We start from the raw sequence: 16,242 nt of genomic DNA on the forward strand, positions 1-16,242 counted from the left end.
TCATACTGAATTAAGAAGTATTCCTACTGGTGAGCTGGACTTGATATAAAAAAAGAGCCCTGGGAGAAATGTACAGTTAAGAGTAAAAAATCTTTTTTCCTTGTCAGCTTTCATTTTTAGTGCTGGTCAGATAATCTGCGTGATGACAGAGCAAACGCCGCCCGAAGACTGACAGATGGACTGGATGGGAATGATGGAGGCAATTTATACTCTATGATAGAGGTGCAAGGAAGGGTGGCAGGCAATTTCAACTCACAATCCCAGCATTGTATTAGAAGCTCTGGGCAAAACATACTCATCTAAAATATGAATGCCCCTGGTGAGTGCGGATGCGTGCGTGTTGCCCTGCTGGTAGCACACAGAGGAAGCCTCGGCCTTGTAATACATTAGTCTCTTTGGGGGATATGCCCTAATTAATGGCTTGACCTCCTAACAGGCAGCACCCCTTCTGCGAGTTAACATTTAGCGCTTTATACCCTCCAGAGATGCAACTGAAATGACAGTGACAATAACAAGAGTCGAGTTAAAGGACTTTGTTTTATTTCCTAACAATTTACATCAAATCTTTACATCCCAACCCTGCATAGAAAAACAAACACCCAACTACAAAGCAACAGGGAAAAATAAAAAAATTTAAACCAACAATCATCCACACGTAGGCTCCATATAGACTTATCCTGTTTTAATTGATTCATGCGGTGAACTGTATGCGTTCTCTGCTCAGTGTTCTTTATAAACAACAGCGGGAATAGTAGCTGCTCCACCTGTTCCATCCATCGGCTCGGTGGGATTCTGGAAAAGGTGACGAGAAAGGATCCCCATGAAGATTCTTAGTTGGGATGTGAGAAAGTGTCTTTGACGAGGACGTCTGTAAGGAGTATTGAAGTAGTTGTTTCGATGTATTTTATCATCAACAAAAGTCAAATAATCAGTTGGGGGTGTGTGCACCAGTCCCACTGCCACCATGTCCCGCTTTGTTTTCCTTCAGTTGGACTTGGACCAGATTTTCCCACTGCCGCGCAATCTGGGAACGCAAGAAGAAAAGAGTGAATTGGTGCTTACATTTTCAGAATTATTTACACAAATGAACACTTCCCATGCTTACTTTGTGCTTCTTCCTTCAAAATCAGAGATGAAAACTGGGTGCAAAAAATGTATTTTTTTTTGTTAAAAGATAAAACAACATTGTTTCAACACCAAAATGCTCTGTAGTAGATTTATTATGCAAAACATAAGGGAAGAAATGTGACTATTCTTTATGAATAGACGAGGTTCCTTTAACCTCATCCTCTATTAAGTATTGATGTGAATCCTCGCTTTAATTAAAGGATTGAGGCTAAGCTGTCATTACATAATTTAGCAAAATTAGGTGGTTCTTCACTTGAATGTAGCGTGGTGCAGAGTGATGAAAATTACAGGCTCCGTACTCCACGATGATGTGACAGGCAGTAGCAGAACAATCAGTCTTTGGTTCAAGGGGCAACGACAAGCTGCCAGTGAGCAAAAGCTCGTTTTATTACCAGAGGGGGCGAGTGATTCTTTCACAAGACAAACATGCAGTATTTGTATCTGCGGTGACATTTCAGTATTCATAACGCATGTGAAATTAGCCAATGGTAATTAAGCAGGATGGAAGACAGGGCACAGATAAAGGTTGATGGTAGAGTTATACAACTGTAGCTAAGTGGTGCATCCCATAATGTAGCGACAGCTCGTAGATGCACAAACATACACACATGAACACACAATGCACAAAAACCAACCAACTATACTGGCAGCAGGCCTGAACTGTACTATGAAAAACGTGTAAACTCTCTCCCTAAGAGTACTGGACTGATAACTTTAAAACTGGAGACATTTTTGTTTTTCGAAGAACCAACAACATCAAAAATAAATGTAATAAATGAACCTTGAGGAAGAAGAATCAGCATTTTGGTGCATTTTTTAACTGCAGGAATAAATAAATATATTTGTTAAATAAATAAACAAAATAAGTGACATGCCCCAATTTTCAATAAAACATAGTTTGAATAAATTATTCTTCATGGTCAAACACATTTTTGGCTTGATTTAAGAAAGGTTTAGTGATGGAAAAATTGTTGCAATTTTTATGCAAACAGTGTAGTCTCTTGCATTATAATAGAATATATTTTTTGAGAATTTACTTGGAGTCAAAGTGCAGCTGCTTCCTGGGAATAACAAAGTGAAGCGTCGCAATACTCACCCTTTCACCTTTGAACTCTTTTTGCCTGGTTGTCGTGGCTCCTGAGAAGAGGCGGGGTCTCGTGGTTCGGCCGGCTGGTCTGCATCTTGATTGGATGCCGTTCCGGCAGGGGCGAGGCCTGATGATGGAGAGGCGGCGCTGGCCTTTAATGTTTTCTGTAAGTTTGAGACCTGATGGAGAAGTTAAGAGGGATTCAAAGATGAAGAAAAAAAAAAGGTAATAGAGACGGATGCTTGAATAGACTGCTACAGGTTGTACATGCGGCAGTCTTTCTGTTTATCCCGTCTATTCTGTTTCCAAACCCACCCATCATCCAAGGAAAGGAGCTGATTTTAAGTTAAGTTTTAAGCACTATCATATTTACTGGAGAACTCCCAAGGTTATGGTGCTTTAAGTAAACAACTCCCTCCTGGTGTTTTCGCAGACAAGCTGTGACCTTGTTGCACAGCTCATTGGCACAGACAAATAACACTACTTAAGAGCCTGTGAAATCTGAAGCCAGTCGACACATCACATTTTAGACACCTGAGGCACTCAGCACTTACAAAATTGGTACGCTAATAATTTGTTTTATCAAGCCTGTGTAACCCACATTTAGTTATTTATTTATTCATTTCTTTTTTTGCGCCCACTTCCCGTGACGTGACCCCAAACTTCTTTTAGATCATGGGTCATGGAGTTCACTTCCTCCTTTGTCTCCATTGTGACTGTGGCATGCTACCGGCAGCATCTCAAACATTTGACTGTAGCTCTCTAAATCAATCATTTGACTGTCAGCCATAAGTCGGTATTGAACTCAACCCGTTCAATACTCCATCTGGAAAACTTCGCAAATTTCCTGTCGGGCCGCGCATGGAAGCTAAGCTCTGACAACTCAATTCGAAGGTCAGGTTTTTTTTTTGGACAAACTTTTGGAGTTTCTTCTCATAAATTTTGATCCATGCATCTCAACTCCCATGGCGAGCTAGATCAATGAATCGGTAGGACAAATCCTCACACCTACTGCTGTGGATAAACCTTTCTTTGGATTTATCACTAGAAGTCCCATTGAGGGGTCATTTGATCTTTATACCTATAAAGCCCACAGAAGGGTAATTTGACCTGAAGGTCTTCACCTAACACCTTCTACTAAGCTGCAAACAGACGCTTTTGTTGTGTAAACAAGGCACCACAGGAGGCGGAGCCACTTTTTTTCAGTTCTTGCTGAGGTTTATTGATGAGGAGTGTGTGACATGAGAAATATACAAAAGAACAACTGAGATTTGTTTTTCGTTTGCTTTTATCATAGTTTAGGAAAACAGGAAAATAGTACAAAATACAAGTAATAAAACAAATATTTACAATTTTAAAAAGTATGCATTAATAGGTGTGTGTGTATGTGTGTGTGTCATTTCAGCACTCACTCCCTCACTCAGCATTGGTCGGAACATACCTGGCACTGCCATGGTATGTTCTTTCGACATTTGCCACATGTGTATTTGTAGCAGTCAACACATCGTACAGAGGCACAATTTTTCTTGCATCGATGGTTGACCTGACACTTAGCCCTTTTCCCAGGACCAGGTGTGGGAGGCTATTGAAGAAGAAGTTGCTCCTTGCATGCCTTCTTCGCACCCACATGAGAGTTAGCCAACTCTGTTACAAGCTCAAACAGGAAGTCTATCCGTCTCTCCTGCCTCCCGGTGCATGTTTGATAAAGCACATATGCATTCAGTGCTGCCATGTCAATCATAGTTGTAGAGCACTGCGACTGGCCATTGCCGTGTTCCTGTGTGCACACTGTACTGCTGGTCCATCACATCTATGCCGCACTTTGTGGTGTTGTATTGGGTGATGGTGTTTGGCTTCCTTTTGGTGGTATCCTCAGTCTCAACCATGCTGTTTTGTTGCAATGTACTGCAGGAAACAGCAGCGAGTCTTTGACGGGAAAAGCTGTTCATCAATAGTGATGTGTCGACCAGGGTTGTAGGATGTCATGCAGTTGGTGACAGACAATCCCCACATATCGGAAATTGCAGCAAACCTGTCGGTCTCCGTTCGCTCACTGCGTGTGAACATGTCGTCAAAGCGTAGGTGTCGCATGATGTCTTGGAAGCGGTTTCGGGACATAGTTGCAATGATCCGTGGGTTTCCCAGGTTTGCTGACCAGCTGAAATGAATTCTCATTTGAGGGTAAGCTATAAGCTATTTCTATAAATATGCAAATTCGGACCATTTCACAGCTGGCCGGTGACCCTACATGACAATGTGAGAAATGGTCAATCGAGTCCTCTGCTTGTTATAAATGAACGATCCTCTCAAAACTCCCGTTTGTACGCCTCTTTTGTGCCATCCATTTTCATACCCGCTTATTCCCGTTTAACAGGGTCGCGGGGGTCTGCCGGTGACAATCTCCGGCTCTCATAGGGCGCTGCGCGGGGGTACACCCTGGACAGGGCGCCAGTCCATCACAGGGCAACACAGACACAGACAACCATTCACTCTCTCATTCACTCCTATGGGCAATTTAGAGACTCCAATCAACCATACAGTCATGTTTTTGGATTGTGGGAGGAAGCCGGAGTACCCGGAGGAAACCCACGCAGCACGGGGAGAACATGCAAACTCCACACAGAAAGGACCCAAGTCCACCCCAGGGCTTGAACCCAGGACCTTCTTGCTGTGGGGTGGACGTGCTAACCACTAAGCCACCGTGCGCCTCTTTTTGTGCCACAGTCAGCCAATTGAGCAACAAACAAGTGAAATCTGCATTACAGTTGATGATACTCATATCCAATGTGAGAAGCAGTATTAGTTAGAGTTCTTCTGCTTCCTACTCTTGTATTTTCTCTATTTACTTTTATTGTTGATAGTTTTTTATTTTATCTACTTTTTTAACAACTGTAAAGTGTTTTTGAAATGTGCTTATAAATAAAATGTATTGTTATTGTTGATAGTAAAGCTAGATTTTCGAGTGTGAAAAGCACAGTATGAGTTTTCACTTTGAAAAGGTAAATTTACGAGCTTCACTATTCTCTAACCAGGTCCATGATTATTTTTATTAAGATATTATTTTACAAATTTGAAGGAAGTGCACAAGATGGACAGGCCAATAAGTGAAACAGCACTGTTTAGCTGATTTTTTTTTGTTATCTGTCCTAATAGTGCAGAGACTACTACTACCGTACTACTTACTAAATCTCCATTAGTTTGGAGCATTTTGTAAAGGCCAGTACTAACAGGCTTAACATGTCAGTTTTTCAATCACCTTTTTCTAAAAATAAATAACAGAGATAATTATCACATTTCTAGTCAGGGTTCTCGCCAGTGCTGTTGAGCGCAGGACCCCCCGACGTTCAGTTTTCAGCAATGTAGGGGGGATTTTCGGTTGTTTTTTTTAACTTTTTCTAAATCGGTACCGTCGTAATGATTGTTGCACACTTGGAGACAAAAGGGACTTTCAGGCATACAAGGGTTGTTTTAACTCTCTTTTTAATCTAAGTAACCGAGAAGCACATACATCAACTGCACCATCTATTTAATACAGGCAATTTGCTTGGATGCTCCTGTCTTTACCTGAGGACCCCTGTAGCCCTTTAGCTGCCTGTGTGTACTGTCCAACATAAACAGTGTTTCATCCAGACGTAGCGCACATGAAGCTGCTCGCCATGTTTATAACTCGCAACGGATCATTCTACATGCACGCACACAAATGTGAACATCGTTGAGTTGAAACGTGTTCGGGCTTATAGAGACATCGGCTTCATTCTGGTCTGGGCCATGTTCTCTCAGGCCGGGTCTTCTTTTTTCGGTCCGATTAAAGCTTTTCACTAAATCTGGTCCTCAGAGTTCAAAATGTAAAAATTTTCCACACCGGTGGTGCTCGCTCGCACACCACGCGATCCCCCTATACTGAGAAAAATTCCTAGTGAGAACCCGTTAGTGTTTGTATCAACATGTACAGTGTGAGCAGTGTTTAGGTGATAAATGCCGACAGCTTTCTAGCAACCCAATTAAAACCTCTGTAAGAAGGTTGTACCATGCCAGAAATGTTTAAATGTAATGCGAAACTATTATATATGCAAACAAACACTAAAGCAAATTCTTCATGTGAAATCTATTTTGTTACAATCTAAATGTAAATGCCAGATATCCTATGTCATTTAATCACAGAACAAGTGAAGAGGGGCATTTGTCCTTTACTGTTGACATTCGAAATCGCGCAAGAAAAAGACCTTTAGAGGTCTGTAAATTAATAGCCAAGAGAGAACTTAAATAACACCAGCAGCTGGGAGCTTAAAAACAATATCACGTCACATTTAATGGAAGAAATAAAATGTAGGATTGGATAAGATAGAGCAAACCTCTGTTTCCACTTGGACTTTAACCTTAAGCTGGCTTTCTCTGTACTGGTTCGCCCTGGAGACCTGCTCCTCGATTCCACACAGCACTGCCTCACAGCCTGTACACCTGAGAACGAGAACGATGGACCAGGTTCTCAGCTTGATGTAACTTTAACTTGTATGTTTTGGCTAAAAAAGAGCAAACACTGACCACTCCTGGAGAGTGTTGATTATGTTTGGGAGCTCATTAGGGCCGAGGTCGCGGCCCACGCTGCAGTCCACCTCCACCTGCTGGTTCCTCTGGTCCAGTTTGCCCTGGATGATGTCGCAGTAAACGGCCTCGATCAGCAGGTCCTCCAGCTCACGAACATTCTTCAGCTCCAGCTGCTGAAGGAGCAGCGAGTAAGGCAAGCACTGAGAGGAAAGGACAAAAAAAACAACCCAGAATGAGATGTTAATTCTGCCTCTGTGCGACAGAGAAAAACAAAGCAGACCCCATTACTTGGAAACAGTTGGAAGAAAACGACTCCAGCGTGGCTGTGAAAATACTTATTTGTCTAAATGTCAACAGTGGAGGAAAACGACACAAGTTTAAAGATTAAATAGCAATGCTGGGCAATTAGCTTGCTCCAAGTCCACATCTGGAGACATCAGTGACACATTAGGCAGACAAAGAGGTAGAAGAAATAAGGATAATGAAAAACTACATTATAGAAAAAAGTACGGCAATGGAAGATAAATACATTGAATATAGTAATGATAGATTAGGTGCAAAGAAAGAACAGGGCTAGATTTAGAGTTAAAGAGTGCAAAAGATGGTTGTATAAAGTAGTGACCTAAACTCATACTTTAATACACCTATGGGTATTATAGGATGTAATTTGTTTCTAATATAAATATAAAATATAAAAAAACAAAAATACAGCTACAGGCTCACTAACAAACCCCCTACACATGAACTTTTATTTGAAGAAATAAAACATGAACGAACTAGAAGAAAAATTACGAACTGGTGCTTTAAGGAGAATTTTTAAAGCCTGCAGCAAAATGTTGGATAATAGAAGCACAAAAATCAATACGACACTGAAGGCCATCAATAACAATAAAACACAGGGAAGGACTTTTACCTTGAGGTTGGAAGCTAAACTGATGATGGACAGATGGCGGAGTTTGTTTCTCTGTGCTGGGGTCAATTCTGGGAGAGAGGCTTCTCTCTCTGAGGCAGAAGACAAAAGTGTATCATTATATTGTCAAAGATATGCTCCCAGCCACTCATGATTAAAACCAGGGTTGTGAACAATTAGAATTGTGTAATTGATCATTAATTACAATTAAGACAAGATATTTTTCTGTTGTAATCATAATTGAATTGTAATTGAGTTCAGACAATTTACTTTGTAATTGCATGTGGCATGGAAATTCTATAAATCTTTTTTTATATAATTTAATTAAATGCAAAACTGGGTAACAATGTTACGGTTCTATGGCTTACACAAATGTGGTTAACAATCATTAAAATCAAGTTTTTCTGTCATTTCTCTTGAGGATCATTTAAATCTAGGAGTATACGTCAGACACCCACACTAAAAATATTAATACTAATATTTTCATTGATAAGGAAGCCTAACAAGGTAACTAAGAGATGAAAAACAAATTGGATGATAGATAATATTTTTTAGTGTATATTACAGCTGTTTTAAGACATAGGTCAAAAAAGAGAGGTTCTATTGCGTTATTTATTTCAGACTCAGTAATTGTGTTTAATTGAATTTGAACTATATTGAACCGGTAAGTGAGAATGTAATTGTAATTGACTTTCAGGGGGAAAATAATAATTGTAATTTTAATTGTAATTGGAGAAAATGCCGGTCATTGTAATCATAACTGATTTGTAATTGAACATGGATAATTGAGGACGTAATTGTAATTGAAAAATTTAATTCAACCCAAAACTGATTAAAATCCTGCTTAAGTAGTTATTGTCAATATGTTTAGTTATTTTCTAGTGCATTTGCAGTTGCTTTTATTGAGACTTTCTCAGAACGCCATTACACATCACTATAAAGTAAATGTTTTCCCACATGGCAGTGCTCAAAACCAAAAGCAACTATGAAGTAGATTTTATTTTACTCCCCCAGGAAATTGGTTATATTTTATCATATATTTAGGCGTAAGTAGAATTCTACTTTTTGTTGAGGGTATTAAAGGGATCAAGGATTCCTGCTTCTCATTCGCTGTGATCAATAACCAATCAGTAAGCTTGATAATAGGTTAACCAAGCAGATAATCAATTATATTTATATGTGAAGAACATGTCCCCAGTGTATATTTGAACTGGTTTCAAGCTTCTGTGTCAAGCCGTCTGCCCTCAGGCTAAGAGGTAAAGCCAATAGTAAAATACTTCTCACTGCTGCCTTATTAGTTATTTATATTATGCTGACACTGCAATACCTTTGTAATCGCAGTAGGTTCCATAGGCGAAGAGGTTCAGGAGCTGATACACTGGTGCATGAGGGCCATTCTCCAGCTGTGGACAGAGATTGGATTTCAAAAAAGAAAACAGAACATAAATAACACCAAACAGTGGCCATGGCATACCAGAAGATCTTAGAGAACAAAAGAATTTAAGAATTTAAATCAGAAAAACATACATACACACAAGGCATCGATTCAATTTAGAATTTTTTAAAAACTCATTTTGGCTGCTATTCGTTAAAATCCAACAGTTGGCAGAAGACTGCTTACATTTTGAAGTAAAGGTTTATTTTTGTTATAGGGCTGCACAATTAATGAAAATTTTAATCGTGATCACGACTTTGGTTGCCACGATTAAATTAACATTATAGTCTGCAATATTTACAATTAAAATATGGGGCTCTGGTGCATATCAAATCAGGCACTTTCTCAACCCTTGATTAATTTGGTGGATTGATGAGAACTGTGAGCTGTAATTGTATCGAATGAGTAGCATTTCGTGAAAGAACTCTGTAATAGTGTATTTATCTAGTTAACCCTGAGGGTTAATTTCTTCTTTTTAGTATAATGTTTATTTAAATCTTCATTTTGCACTGTAAACTGTTCATATATTGTTTTTTTTTTTTTAAATAAATAATAAATAATTGTGATTACAATATTGATCAAAATCATAGTGATTATCATTTTGGCCATAATCGTGCAGCTCTAATTTATAAGACTGTTTATTAAACTTTGTGAAAATACTTTAATTTCTTCTTTCTATTAAACTTTTTCATGATCCTCTGTGTGAAAAAATACAGGCGATACCAATAAATTACCAACTGCTTTTCTCAGACATGTCATTTTGAGACACAATGTCCTCAGCAATTTTCAGCTATGCCAATTCTTCACCATTACCTTCAGAAATGTTGTTTCCTAAATAAGGGCAAATGCAATTTGACGGCAGCTCTTAAACGGGGCTCAAAGCTTCAGTAGATATTCCCACAGGTCTCACTCCGCATCCGTTCCTTCTATGGCGTTCTACTTAGTGATGGAACAATCACCTAGAGAAAGCTTTTCACTCCAAAATGAGGCTTTTTTCTCTTTGTGCCCACGCAATTTTAATATACAGCACTGGAATAAATTTACCCTGAGTGATATTCCATTCTAGACACTTTGTTAACCCTGTGGACACCGGTTTCTACTTTTCAAAGGTAACATTTGAAAAGGATATAAAAAAAACATGTTTAATATGAAACACGCTCAATTTATCATGAAAGAACTTTTTTGTTTTGTTTTTGGACAATTGTTTGTTATCGTCTGAGGGGGAGATTCTCACCAAGTACATTAACAGTTAAAAAGAAATTGCTGTTTTGCATGCTTGAATAATAACTGAACCCTCTACCCTTTTTCTCAATAAATCTGCTCTTTCTGCATTATCTCTCACCTGTGCTGCTTTTGTTTGTTTTGTTTAATTTAAAAATGAATATAGTAACACTCCCAAAACTATTTGTTTTGAAACAGTCTTTCAGTAGAAAGCAGTAAAAAGATTGGCCACCATATTTTGAAAAGAGTGCAGCATTCTGAGGTTGTGTTGTTGAACAATTGATGTGTTAATAAGGAAACAGCATTACTACTAAACCTCCTACTTACCTCTTTGACATTAGGAAGCTCCAGGATGTTAGAAAACACATAGAGGCCTGGAGTCTCCAGCAGAGAGCTGACAGCCTGGGCCAAGGCTGAGCCTGACAGAGACAAGAGCTGCTCCACCTCCATCTGATGCCCAGGGACACAATCAAAAGACACATTAGGTGATATACATTCAACTATATTATATTATATATTCAACTTATTTTCTGGTGAACCTAAATCTAATTCCAAGACTGTGTGCAGACAGGGAAATTAAGAAAAAGGGATTGACAGAACAAATATTTCATGTACAAAAATGAGTAGGAAAACGTGGTTAAGAGAGAAGACCATGGAAACTTGGATGAATGTGATTAAAATTAGTTGTCCTGATCATATCAAACATCTCAAATCAGCCAACTTAAACAATTTCTCAATTGATTGGGGATCAGCATTCCGACCCGATAAGCTTAACTTTAGGTTATGTATATAACCCCGGTTCTATGAGTAATATGAGTGAGATGTCTCACTATGGGATGCAACCTCTGTCTGCATTCCTCAGAAGCAATTATTTCAATGTGCCAATCCTGATTGGCTGGTGAAGCACGTCCGTCCGCTAGGGGGTCACCCACCTCCTATAAAAGGAGGACATGGACCATTCAAAATAAGCACCTCTTCTTCTCGTTCGAGCAAGAAGGGTAGTCTGGTGAGACATCTCACTCATATTACTCATAGAACCAGGGTTATATACATAATCCAAACTTCTATTTCATATTATTTTGTGAGATGTCTCACAATGTGATATGGAGTCATGCTTATCGAGCGGTAGCAGAAAAGGGATGTGGTTCCCCCGGAGGCACCACCCCTCAAACAGCCTCCACCTTGAATCATAAAGAGACCTAGCGGAGGGGGCTCGAGCACTCTGTATGGTGGAGATCACACTCTGTAATAATCCCACGGCTGACAGATTGAGCCACTCAGGGGCCAAGCCAGACGGTCTGGACACGGGTTGAAAACTGTGCCTTTCCCCTGTGACAGCAAGTCCCTGCGCAGAGGGAGCTGCCAGGGACGTGCACACAACAGCTGGTAAATCTCCGCCAGCCAATGCATGGCCGGCCACAGTGGAGCCACCAGGATCAGTGTGTGTCTGCATTCCCTGACCCTGGACAGGGTGGAGGAAATCAGAGCCAACAGGGTGGAACGTGTATAGAAGCATGCAAGGCCAAACGTGCGCGGCCAAACGTGCGCTAGTGGGTCTACGCCGAGGGGAGCCTCCGTGCTGCGCAGGGAGAAGAACATTGCGCACTGCGTTTCCTTCAATTGCGAACAGGTCCACCTCAGCCTGTCCGTAATGGGCACACAGCTGCCGCACCACCTTTGGGTGCAGCATCCATTCTCTGTAATCGGTGGATCAGTGAGAGGAACACCGTTGACAGTTCCAAGTAATTTATGTGAGCGCGCTGGCGGATCGCATTCCAGCAACCCCTCACAGCCCCGCCCTCGTAGGTCCCTGTCAGGCTGGCGTCCGTGGAGACCACCTTCCTGGACGTAACGATGCCTATAGGCACAACACCCGTCAAGAAGCCTGGGGTACGACAGTGGCGCAGAGCCGTGCCACACTCTGGCGTAACCAAAACCCTCCGTGTGCCATGACGCAAAGGATCGAGCCCATGTGAGGCCACCCACAGTTGGAAATTCCTCATGTGAAGGAGACCACGGCGGATCACAAGGACGGCCGAAGCCATCAACCCGAGTAAACGAAGACACAATCTGAACTGAACAGATTTTCTCGTTTGAAACAATTTGAGACACGCCCCGAACGTCTTCACCCGCGCCGGTGAAAGACGCGTGGTGAACGGCACTGAGCGCAGGGATAGACCCAGGAGAATTATTTCCTGTGTAGGGGACAACACACTCTTTTCCACATTCACCACAAATCCCAGATTTGACAGGTGATACAGCAGAATGCGTGTGCACCCTGGCCTCCACCTCTGATTGTGCCAAAAGCAGCCAATCATCCAGGTATGCAGCCAGGCAAATGCTCCGCTGAGGATCGCAGCATCAGTGCAGCACACAAACACCCTCTGGCTGAAAGAGAGGCCAAACGGGAGAACAAAGTGCTCGTAACACACGCCCCGGAAAGCAAACCATAGGTACTTTATGTGAGAGGGATATATTGGAACGTGGAAATACGCGTCTTTGAGGTCAACAGATGTGTACTAATCGCCCTGTTGCACCAGACGCAGTAGGGAGGAATGTGTGAACATCCTGAAAGTGTATTTCCTGAAGTACTTGTTCAGGGCCCGTAGGTCCAGGATGGGACGGATGCCGGATCACCCTCGTTTGGGGACCAGAAAGTACCTGGAGCCACAGGCTCAACGTGCTGGGAACCCCAGATGGAACCCTGAGCAGCCGCAGTTTCCATCAGCGGAGTCTTTACTTTACCCGCCTCCACGGGGACACCGTGAGGGGGGAAGGGGTCCTGTTCAGACAGTTGTGCCAGTCTCCTGTGGAGGCTCCGTACGTTAAACATGGCGCAGTTCTTACATGAGTCCGGAGTTTCGACCGCCATGAGGGCATGTTCCAGATTATTATTATTATTATTATCATCTTGTTATTTGCACATTCTAGTCTAACTACTGTTTATATTTATACTTATGTTTATACTTATCTTTTCTAGTTGATTGTTTATTATTGAATGTTTTCACTATTGGAGAGAGCACAGTTTGACCGAGTCAAATTCCTCGTGTGTACAACATACACTTGGCGAATAAAGATGATTCTGATTCTGATTCAGGCAGTTGGGTCAGACTTGTGCCTGTCCTTAGTGGAGATTTTACCCCCACATGGACAGAGGCTAGCCCCAGAGCATCCCTCTCCCTAGATGAGAGAGGCCTTAGCTTCCATCACCGTGTGACACAGTCAGGAGAGATGGTGGAAAGCTTACGCTACCACAAGGCGGCTAGCACAGGTGCTAGCAGGGATGCAGGCCAACATGTGCTGGACCGTCTGAGACTTCGAGGACAGCGTTGGTTTTCGAGACGGCAGCTTTCGCTTTTGTCCAAAGCTCGGATACCGTAGTACCGTAGACAGAGTAGCCGGGCAACACACTTTTGTGAAGGCCCAGAGGGAGGACCGACGTGCGCACGAGCCCGTAAGCGGCGAGGGCAGTGGGACCGAAACGAAAGCGAGGTGTGATGAGGTCAACGCACCGGCCTAGCGGCAAGGAGCATGCAGCGGAGCTAACACCACAGTGAAAGAGCCGCTGGGGACAAACGTGTGCTGGAGCAACAGCGTTGGAAGGAGCCGTCAGTCATTGTCAATCTTTACTTCATACAAAACAACAGTACGCAATTTAAGTCAACTATGCATGGCTACGCTGTACCCCCCCCCCCAACATTGAGCTGTTCAAACTTATCCTGAGTTACCATTACCTGTCAACAATGAGCAGTTCAAACTAATCCTGAGTTACCATGACTACCTGACAAGCTGTTCCAATATATGATTTACCATGACTACGTGTCAACATTAAGGAACACACAGATAGACAGAAAGAGGTTCCTTGCTCTTAAAGATAGATAGATACAGTAGATAGATAGATAGATAGATAGAATCAGAAAGTCACAATACTTGGAAAGGCAACGCAACTAAAATTCTGCTTCACTCAACCTCTTCTCTGGTGCAGTATCAAAAGCTGCATCTTTGTAAAATGTTACCGTCTGTACTAAAACCTGACAAATAAACACCACAGCTGGATGTTGGCTCGGAGCCCCTTCAAATCAATTCAAATAAAAACACAAACACCCCAGTGCGCAGAGGATCTGCTCTGACTTTAATTCCTCATTTTAGTTTTTGATCCCAACAGATGGATTTGAGGACCCATGTGAAGTCAATACCACAAGCACATTCTAATACCATTGCAGTTGCATTCGACTGGCTTCATTAGACCGGCTGCAGCAGATGTGGTGAAGCCAAACAAATTAACTTGTGCTGTGTAAAAAAATAAATACAAAATAAATTGTGCCTATAATAACATGGGTGTTTTTTTCTCTCCAGGTGCAGAGAACAGGTGAGGCCTGATGGATTACTTTGTAAATGTATACAGTTTAAAGGAAATCAATACTTAAGCAGAGGGTTATTACATTATCCCTTCTGAAAAAAGAAAGAAAACTCTGAATAGTAATTTCTAATTAGCTCTAATTATTGAAAAATATCCATCCATGTGGGAACATTTTAAAGATGGTATCCCTGATCCAAGATGGCTATAACTGTGTATATGGATGCAAATGATGATAAAAGTAATCATAAGTGGCCTTTCCTTAACTTAAAAAATGTATACAAATTTAATTTAGGAGCAATCAAGAAAAATTTTCCAATTCCAAACTATAGTTAATAAAAATATGCTACTACAGTTGTGCAACTGAAAATTATTTCATTTGTCAAGTAATTGGGATTTGTAAAAAAATAATTAAAAAAATAACTAAATGCTTAGCAAATTGGTTTGCTAGTGAGGAAAATATTCTCCTTTTACTTTAACTTCCTTTTAAGTTTGCATTTTATGAAATTCACATTCTTCCATCTAAAATGTGAAGAATGTGAATTTCATAAATGAAAACTTTTTACCCATAAAAAAAAAAAAAAAATAAGCAAATGGTTCTTTTTTTAAAATCAGGTAAACACTGAAAAATACCCAAAATTAAACTTAATTCACTACAAAATTAGCACCAAGTTTTCACAAAAGACTGAATTTATGGTACTTTATAGCATAAATAAATCCCTTTAAAACAACAACAACAACAAAAAAAACATTATAAAAATAGAAGATAATTTGCCCTTCTTGTCATCAAAATGGCCAAAAGCCACCTGAATATGATTGGGTCGTGACCCCACGAGTTAGGAACCAATTGATCCATTCTTTTGTTGGGGTAATTTACACGTAAATATAATGTGTATCAACTCCGAGGGTGGGTGGAAGTTCTAAACTTCATATGAAGAACAATGTTTTGGTTAATCACCGTCTTATCAGGTTTGATCTAGAATCGCCGTGTCTGTTACTCAAAAGTGGGGACAACGACTTATTTCACTCACTACATATTATGTGAGTCATTATGCAGCTGACAAAAAGTTATATGGCATAGCTATTGTGACACTGTACTAATAATGACAGCTCCAGTTAAGAAAGAACACAGCAGCATGTGTCATGTTAGCTCAGCTGTTAGCAGCTAACTAGCCGCCGGTTTAGCAAAAAGGGTAACCGCCTAGCCAGGCCTGGCTTAAAACCAGCTATCCAAGGGATTGAAATACGCCAACTATCAACCTAGAGAAACAAACATAATGTAAAACTAAACTGTTAGGTGTGCTTTTGTAAGTTAGAAAATTACCTTGTGTGGTTTGTAGCAGACCTTTCGGGTTAGCTTCCTAGCGCTGTCAGCACACGTACGACAACAAAGCAGCGTCTTTTCTGATTGGACAGCGTGATGACATAGACAGGAAGTGAGTGCCTGTCATCAGGAGTCCAGTGAATAGTTGAGCGCCATCTCGCGAGCAGTGGGTGAATACCATGTTGAATGTGATTTACCCTCATAAGACTGGAAAATGACCCAGAATCTGGTCCTA

General features: G+C 41.0%; 2 protein-coding genes across 4 annotated transcripts in view; one reads left to right on the forward strand and one right to left on the reverse strand.

The window, feature by feature from the left end:
• The window catches only part of LOC114477424 (F-box/WD repeat-containing protein 7), a 30,112-nt gene extending 26,498 nt beyond the window's left edge, over window positions 1-3,614 (forward strand). For both annotated transcript variants that reach the window (XM_028469689.1, XM_028469688.1), the window contains exon 14: window positions 3,591-3,614. The gene's annotated coding sequence lies outside the window, so the exon portion shown is untranslated. The remainder of the gene's footprint in view (window positions 1-3,590) is intronic.
• Window positions 519-16,104, reverse strand: cops7a (COP9 constitutive photomorphogenic homolog subunit 7A). Of its 2 annotated transcripts, XM_028469691.1 has the most exons (9): window positions 16,008-16,104; window positions 10,654-10,776; window positions 8,998-9,073; window positions 7,674-7,762; window positions 6,758-6,960; window positions 6,568-6,673; window positions 2,225-2,394; window positions 1,106-1,139; window positions 519-1,024 (listed from the first exon to the last, which is right to left on the reverse strand). In XM_028469691.1, exons 2-8 carry the CDS (start codon window positions 10,774-10,776, stop codon window positions 1,127-1,129), a joined length of 780 nt encoding a protein of 259 aa, XP_028325492.1. In that variant the 5' UTR covers window positions 16,008-16,104; the 3' UTR covers window positions 519-1,024; window positions 1,106-1,126. The 2 variants fall into 2 exon arrangements, with proteins under 2 accessions (XP_028325492.1, XP_028325491.1); XM_028469690.1 differs by lacking the exon at window positions 1,106-1,139.
• Between the last annotated feature and the right edge of the window lie 138 nt (window positions 16,105-16,242).

This window comes from Gouania willdenowi, chromosome 16 (genome assembly GCF_900634775.1).
Source record: "Gouania willdenowi chromosome 16, fGouWil2.1, whole genome shotgun sequence".
Classification (NCBI taxonomy): domain Eukaryota; kingdom Metazoa; phylum Chordata; class Actinopteri; order Blenniiformes; family Gobiesocidae; genus Gouania; species Gouania willdenowi.

Excerpts from the sequence above, each read along its gene's own strand:
- cops7a (XM_028469690.1), bottom strand. The coding sequence starts at position 10,776 with ATGGAGGTGGAGCAGCTCTTGTCTCTGTCAGGCTCAGCCTTGGCCCAG. Across the intron at positions 6,961-7,673 it reads GTTTAGCTTCCAACCTCAAG|TGCTTGCCTTACTCGCTGCT; the intron begins GTAAAAGTCCTT and ends CTTTCCTCTCAG. Across the intron at positions 2,395-6,567 it reads AAGTCCAAGTGGAAACAGAG|GTCTCAAACTTACAGAAAAC; the intron begins GTTTGCTCTATC and ends CTTCTCCATCAG.